The sequence below is a fragment of the Papilio polytes genome, unplaced genomic scaffold (genome assembly GCF_000836215.1).
Source record: "Papilio polytes unplaced genomic scaffold, Ppol_1.0 DF824035.1, whole genome shotgun sequence".
Taxonomy (NCBI): domain Eukaryota; kingdom Metazoa; phylum Arthropoda; class Insecta; order Lepidoptera; family Papilionidae; genus Papilio; species Papilio polytes.
This window is the reverse complement of record NW_013525169.1, coordinates 43,401-51,449: the sequence shown is the minus strand read 5'-3', so window position 1 is coordinate 51,449 and position 8,049 is coordinate 43,401. Positions and strand designations below refer to the sequence as shown.

General features: G+C 44.7%; 1 protein-coding gene across 1 annotated transcript; it reads right to left on the bottom strand.

Annotated features, from left to right (window-relative positions):
* Nucleotides 1-48: 48 nt before the first annotated feature.
* On the bottom strand, nucleotides 49-8,036 carry LOC106100857 (protein stoned-B-like). Its single transcript, XM_013279920.1, has 13 exons — nucleotides 7,873-8,036; nucleotides 4,947-7,256; nucleotides 3,396-4,873; nucleotides 3,157-3,322; nucleotides 2,940-3,085; nucleotides 2,569-2,734; nucleotides 2,226-2,441; nucleotides 1,960-2,104; nucleotides 1,678-1,806; nucleotides 1,270-1,375; nucleotides 710-878; nucleotides 420-534; nucleotides 49-288 (listed from the first exon to the last, which is right to left on the bottom strand). Exons 2-13 carry the CDS (start codon nucleotides 7,223-7,225, stop codon nucleotides 49-51), a joined length of 5,355 nt encoding a protein of 1,784 aa, XP_013135374.1. The 5' UTR covers nucleotides 7,226-7,256; nucleotides 7,873-8,036.
* Between the last annotated feature and the right edge of the window lie 13 nt (nucleotides 8,037-8,049).

The following is an 8,049-nucleotide window of genomic DNA, read 5'->3' as shown; positions in this document are numbered from 1 at the left end:
TTTTTTTTGGTCAGTAAATAGTGTTTTTATTTTATTTTTTATTCTTCATTACCGACCGGCCACGGGGACAAGCAAGTTTCGCAAGAAAGAGTAGAAAGAGTAATATGTGAGATGTGCTAGGTACCGGTGCGCAGACTTGACGGAGCCGTAGCGGAAGTGCTTCTCGACGCGGAACAGATAAATCCAGCACTCGGGGATCGGGAAACGGATAGCGACGTCCTCGCACGGCACCTGTCCCAGCGCGCGTGACGCGAACCCCGGCACTAGCACGTCCGCGCGCAGCTCCACCTGCGCATGCGCAATATTCTTACAACCCTCGCTCTACACTTCCCTCGACTACATCTAATTTAGGAAATCGCACTTGACCTCCATAAAATCAGAAAATACTAATGAGGAAAGTCAAATGGGTCAGGCCGTACCTTGTTGCCGGCGACACACCAGGCCGCACGGAGCTGGAGCGGCAGCTCGCGGTTCTTGGGCGGCCGCACACGGAACCGCATCAGCTCTATGTAGCATGCGTCTGGCGGCTTGAACCTGCACCATGTTTCAATAATTGTAATTCCATTCAGTGTTGTAAATTCCTTGGATATACTATATTCTGGCACTATATGCCAGAAAGTCACCTCATAATGCAAGGGAAAGACAAACGTGGGATTCAAAAAGTTGAAGAAAACATCCGCGAGGATAAATGTGAAATGTTCGGGCTCACTTGAGTATCTGTGATTCGGCGAATTCGTGCGGCTGCACGCAGGCATGGAACTCTGCGTTCTCAACGCGGATCCACTCCTCGGTGGCGACGGGGATAATGTCGTGGCGTCCCACCACCTCGCGCCCCTGCCGGCGCAGGTCGTTCAGCCCCACCTCCACGTCCGGCATGCCTGCGCATTAGCCACTCCACGATTTTATATCCATTAACTGTTTTACAAATTTTTCACCCATTCCACCAAGTTAGTCAAATATATATTACCTTTTGTTATATGAAATCGATTTTTTTTACTTTTATTTATGATCGTCTTATGTCGTGATCACTATCGACCACGAAATGCTGTAGGTAGGATGAGGCACGAGAATAATCGATAACATAGGCTATGTTTTTTATTATTTTTAATTTCACGCGGGCGAAGTCACGAACGATAGCTAGTGTGGGATAGAACTATTTAGTTAGGTAATACTATATGTTCTAGTCGGGGTAATCCTAGAACTGCAACGATTCCTACTCATGTTTATTTAAATATGACGCAGTATGATATACATTTACAATGCACTGACCGCTGAGGAAGCCGAGGAAAAAGATCCGCACTCGAGCAATCTGCTTCAGCACGCCGCCTTCCGCGTCCTGCTCCACGTACAGCTCGTCCACCGCAGTCAGTTGCACCTGCGCACACACCGCGCCGTCAGCGCTGCCCGCCCTGCCCATGTGCCACTTAGCTCTATCTAATGATGCTCCATCTCCATCTCCACTCGACCGACCGAGCCTTTGTTACCGACTATACCTTTTCCTTAAAATATAGAACTAATATCTAACAGGTGCAGTTTTCGCCAATTCTTTAATTCTGCGTATAAATAAATTAAAAACAAAACAAACAGTCCAGGCATAAGTCCCGTAAATTGCACCGAGCCATCGTAACCTCAAGAAATTTGTCCGGTGCATCGTGGACTTGCACATGCGCCAGTTACCTCCTCCATTTTGTAGGTGAGTGCGCGGTCGCGGTGCGCTGGCAGTCGGAACAGCGCCTCCTCTACGCAGCACGAGAACTGCTTCACGTCTTCGTAACTCAAGGATCCCAGCTTGAACAGCTGCGATACCTGCGCACCGCACGCATTAGTATTGCTCGTGGTGTCACCATGATATAGGGACATTTATTACTTATATTTCGTAAAAGATAAATTGTAATACTGAATTAATATGTGTGACTTCTTTTGTTTTGCAACTGCTGGCTGAGGGGGAGGAGATCGAACCTGCGGTGCGTGCTCGACGGGCAGGCCCAGCTTGCGCAGATCGCTGCCGAACTCCTTGACGCCCTGGTAGTCGCCCTGCATGGCGTACGCCGCAAACTGGGACAGTTTGCTGGTGATGCGTTCCGCCTTCGTCACCTGCCCAGGCCTGCGCACAACGCCCACACGCCATTATACCTCTAAACTTAAATCTACCAAAATACTACAAGAAAAGAAACTTGACTATTACAAGTAGTAGTTGTCATCGGTGGAAATAAGATATAACCGACCTGACTCCAGGGCGCTCCTTGTAGAAGACGTATTGCAGTTTGACCGTGAAGATTTTGCCAAACTGGTCGAACTGCTGCGCGCCGACGTCGGACACGGAATAGCAAGCCTGCAGTGGCAGCTCTTGCAGCGGTTCCTTGTCCGTCGGTGAACCCAGCAGCTGTACGGCCGGCGCTTCGCCCGCGTACACCAGCCGCACGAACATCTTTTTCCAGAACCTGTGCACGTTAAACGTGTCCCCGATGGAAGGATGGATGTCTCGTTACTCACTACGTAAACTAATACTACCGATGGAATAATAAAAATTGTTTACTTCCAATAAACCTGCTTTCGACTTTCAAGTACCTTTGACCGGTGATTTTTTTCTTATTGGGCTGTCGGAGGTGCATCTCCCAGCCCGGGCCGGTGTACGTGGTGCGCGGGAAGTCCTCCAGCGGCGCCGATACATCCTCGTCAAACAAAGGTGTGGGTGGCGTCTCCCCGCCCCCACCCGACTGCCGACGGTTGTCTTCTGAAGTTGTTAATGTCGATCATGTTTTCATGTAAAATAGTTGTAAAGACTCGACTTTTACAAGTAATTTTAAAAACATAATGAATTCCTAACAAAGTGCGGCATTTTCACTTCGGTCATTTTCACACTGTAATGCGGTTTGTGATCAATGGCGTATCGTAGCATCAAAAATTGAAGAATGAAATTACAAAAGCATGTAAGTCACCATATTGCGTGTTGGTCTCGGGCTGTAGTTCAGCTTCACCCTTGTCGAAGGGGTTGGTGCGTGGGGAGTCAGGCAGCGCATGGGGTCTGGGCGGTGGGGCCAGTACGGGCACAGCCGACTCTGCTCCGCCCGAGTCGTCCTTGGGTCTGTCAATTAATGAAGGTCATGAATATGCAGACACTTATGTAAATGTGTCAATGTAGACATTAAGACTTGCCTTATAAACACGGAGAACGTATCATCGGCAGAGTCCCGTGAGCCCTGACGGTCGAGGCATGGAGTGGCGGCAGGTGGCGGTGCCTGCAGGCTCAGGAAGGGGTCGAATGCTTCCGCCTCGAAGCCATCCGGCGCTGTCTCCGCGCCGCCGTTGTCACCCCACGCGTCTGTAAGGTAATAGTGCTAAAAGCAAATTTTGGAAGCACTCGAAATTCAATGTAATAACTCATTTTTAGGTACCCGTTTGCATGTGGCTGGGGGTTGCAGATTCAAATTTAGCGGAAAAGGCGTCGAACGCGTCCTCAGACGGCTGGGCAGACTCGTGTACCGTGGTTTCGGATGTGTCCCAGCCGAAGTCGGACGAGGACGGAACACCTGTGTTGTTCACGACGATGTCACTTTTATCAGTATCAAAGGTGATGTCCTCGTTGACCATAGTTCCTGCTTCAGCTTCCATAAATATTTTGTGCTCTGTTTTTGGACATTGTTCTATGGGTTGGATTTGTACAAATGCCTCATTTTGATTTTCTTGAACCTCAATATTCGATGCCATAAAAGAATCTTCAGGTTGAGATGAAAAAATATCAGAAACATCATTACTAAAGCTCGGCAGATCTTCATCTATTTGTTCGTCAGTTTCAAATGGATTTTTTTCAAATTCCGCCAATTCTTGGAGCTTTTCATCTATATCTTCCATGGGAGGTGAGGTGTTTGTTTGTGATATATCCATGGGTTCAGAGCAATCCATAGGAATAATAGTGTCATCCATGACATTGTCGTTAGTTACAAAGTCATGTTGAAACAATGGCGATGTGGTATTCATTGTTGTAATCATCGAAGTATGTATTTCAGAGCCCGAATCTGGATGCATGTCTTCTAAAATATCGCCACTTAAGAAATCGATCTGCTTTTCTTCTTTTTTCGGGGCGGAATATAAACTCAAAATGTCTTCCTTTGTCGGTTTTGTGAGTACCGGGACAGGTGCATCAAAAAGGTTTATGTCATCCGATGGCAAAGCCTGAGTTCGTGGGGGTGCAACGCTGGGAGGCGCCTCAGGACGTGGCGGCACGGGGCTGGGTGGTGCCTGAGGTCGCGGGGGCGCAACGCTAGGCGGAGCCGGCCGCGGGGGTCGTGCCGGTGGCGGCCTTGCTGGCTTGTGTTTGGTTTCTTCGACATTTTCAATCGTGGTTCCCTCCTCGTGGAACTCCGGTTCAGGCGTAGGACTCGGAGAATGAATATCTCGCACGGACACTGGGCTGGGTGTTCTTGTCGGCGGAATGCGATCAAGCAAATGTGTACTGGTAAATTCCATTTGACCAGTCACACTCAGAATCAAGTTTTGTGTTTCAGGAGGAAGTGAATGGGTAGGCGGCTCCCGACTGCACGTTTCACTTGTTGGGCTTGGTGAATCCACTATAGTTGAGACTAGATCTAATTCTGTTGGTTTTGTAAACTTTTCTGAGTCTGGCTGTTGACCAGTAAACACGTCTAGTGGAGTATTTTCAAAGTTTTTAGCCCCCAAATTTGTTGGGCTTTCTCCTCCAAATATGTCAACAGGCACTGTATCACCGACAGCAGGCTCATAATTTTCGCCAAAGTCTGAGAACGGATTGCTGGCCACAAAAGGATTGTCTCCTGTTAACGCTGATGATTCAATATCGACCATCATGAAAGGATTAAGTACATCTTCCGTTGCCGGAGCTGTCGGTTCATTCATACTCAAGAACGGGTTGTACGCCATTTTGAAGGTAATATTAAAAAAATTAATTCAGCAGTTCAGATTCAAGCAACTTTAATTCTGTTTTTCCTGGATTTAGAGCAGTTGCAAAAGAAGTATCGAAAGGGTCAAAGTCTTCTTGTGATTGCGTTAAACCTACAGGTTGTGGTGTTAAAGCTTTAACTTGGAAAATATCGTCTGATGTCTCCAAAAAGTCGCGGTCTCCTTCTGATTCTGAAACTACTTTAGAATCATCAACATCTAGTTCTTTGGCTAGTAATTTTAATTCTGTTTTACTTGGTTTAATATCAGATGCAAAGGAAGTATCAAAAGGATCTTCTTCAACTTTCTGAATGTTGCTCTGTTCTAACTGTAGGCCCGAAGGTGTAAGGACTTTAGCGTGTATTTCACAAGTAGTAGTGAAAAGATCAGCTGAGTTAAAATTATTTTTTGGTTGGTTTATTTGAGGATATTCTGAGTGACGTCTCTTAGATACGGATTTTATACTGGTAGACAAATCTTCATCGGACCGAGTTCGAGTTAATTCTTGGTTGCCTTTGTCAATAACCTCACCACTTTCGCTTATGTCTTCGGTTATTGACAGCTCCTTTGTATAATATGGAGTTAAAGGCTTAATTGGCTTTGATTTCGAATCAAGATCAGTAGTTTCTACACCATCAACATTGAATACAACACTTTTACTAACAGTAAGATTTTCTGGTCGCGACGCTCTTCTCTCCTGTTGTTTGGGCTCGTCAGCTCGTGGATCAAAATCGGGATCACTTGGCACGCGATAGATAACAGATTGCGTAGCACCGATCAATTCTTGCTCCAATAATTTAAGTTCAACTTTTCCAGGTGCTACGACTTTGTCAACAATGGTAGTGTCAAACGGATCTATATCGGAATTGGTCGCATCCAATGGATCTAGTGGCGAATCACCTAACTGACTTAAATCAGTACTACTCCCACCTAACAAGTCACGTGGTACTTTATTTGCGTCAGTGTCGATGATATCATCGGATGTTATCGATTCCCTTATGCCCAAAGGATTTGTTAAATGTATTCTCACAGACGATTTACGTCGATTATTCAATTTTCCACGAATTTCTTCCGCCCGAGGATCAAAGTCTTCGTCGTCTTCTAATATGGTTGGTTTTGATTCAATTTGTACTGATTGTGTAGTAGGTATTACAGAATCAGCGAAACTAGTGTCAAAAGGATCGTCTTGATCAATATACGGGTCTAAAATTTCAATTTGATCTTCAACTATCCCTTCAGCAAAAACAGACTCGTTTTTGTCGGCTTCAAAAGCAGACCAGGATTCTTTGATTACTGGTTCGACTTTAATCTCTTTTTCTTCTAGTTTTGTTACTTGAGGTTTGGTTTCAAGTGATTCTGTCGCTAATAATGTAAATTCATCGTCCTCTTCTTCATCAGTTTTTGTTTTTTTTGTGTCACCACTACCAAGGTCAGAAATATTTTCTTGACTGCTTGTTTTATTTTGTTGTATGAGTGACGTGTGGAGCGAAATACTCAGATCGATAGGTGTAGTTATAGGTACGTCAGTGTCAGCATCTAAAATACTTGATTCTATTGGTTCATCCTCAGTAGTTTTTACAACTACTGGCAAATCAGAGTCAACACTCTCTAATAGGAGATCTCCAGGAATTATTCGTTTGCGTTTTTTTGATGTGACAGTTAAATTATCGATGCGACCCGTAAGAACTTCAACAGCGACTCCAATATCTAAGATCTTTTTGTCCCCCTTACTTTTGACGTCTTGACCTTTGATTAACGCTTCAACATGTGATGTGTCAAACAATCCATCATCTTGAAATTCTTCAGGCGAGTCCGGTACGTAGGCGAGTTTTACTTCGCCGCGTTCAACAGCTTCTACGTAAGAAGTGTCAAAGATGTCGTCCTGTTCCTCTTCCTCGGACTCTTCATCTGTTAATCCGTAATCACTTTTATCTTCATCGGGATCAGTTGTAGTTTGTACCAGTTGCGGGAAATCGGCCTCAGTAACTTCTACGACAGGCCTCGCGGTTGCTTCTTTAATTTGCGGCTCCTCCTCTTTAGGTTGAACGCGTTGAAAAAATGAAGTAGATTTTATTCGATCTAAATCACCTTGAGTTTTTTTAAGAACAGAATCTATTCCTGTTGTTAAATCTTTGAATTTTGACCACTCTTCATTTTCTTTTACCGCACCATCTCCACTTTCAATTTGTTGCTGTTGATGCTCTTTTCTATATTTTTCTAATTCTTCTTCTGTAAAAAGTTCTTCTTCGCCTTTACGCTTTGACTTTTTACCTTTTTTCTTCTTCTTAAGGCCTTTGGGTAATTTTAGCATTATATGAGCTTATTTTATTGAATCTGTGTTGCTGAAACAAACAAAAGAAATAAAAGTGTTTATATGTATTTGCTTGGTAAAAGACAAGGAAAAGTACACATAGCTGAGGCTAACCCTATTGAAGTGGTACATATGTCATTAATAAAAATGTTTAAAAAAAATGTTTCCTAAAGATCGTTGTTTTTTTAAGGTCCGCGGAGACAATACATGAAATCTTACCCGACACTAAAAATCAATATTATACTTAGATTGAAGTGAGTGCTCGCGATATCGACATCGTTGACACGGCTCTCACCTTCCCCCCACCCCTTCGTGACCCTTTTCGTCTAGCGAAATTTGAAACGAGAAACGTACGTTCTATTCACCAACCGCTATCTTTAAATTAAAATGTAACATTTGCAATATTCAATATGGATAGGCCAATATATCAAAGTAATTGAACACTATGTTGGTATAAAGCATATGGCAGATGAGGGTCGCGCGAGACCGCGCTGCGCCGCCCGTCCCGCGGCCGGTATCGATTGCTTGGCTCATCTCATTCCCCGTCGCCCACTGCCCGACGCCCGTCGCTCGCCGCTATTTCACTTTTGTTGCGAAAGCGAATCCTAAATATTATGTAGGCATAAATACCAGAAAAATATACCCACTGTGACGGTTATATAGTCGACTAGTAACATTTTAGCAGCGAAGATGATTCATTAAATATGTGCGCAGGATGTTAAGGTGGTACACGACGTCAGTGTAAGATGACAGCAAGATGAATGGAGAGGAGATCAAGCTGTGAAGTCACTGCGATAGCAGCGAGTGGAGGGTGGCGATGTGGC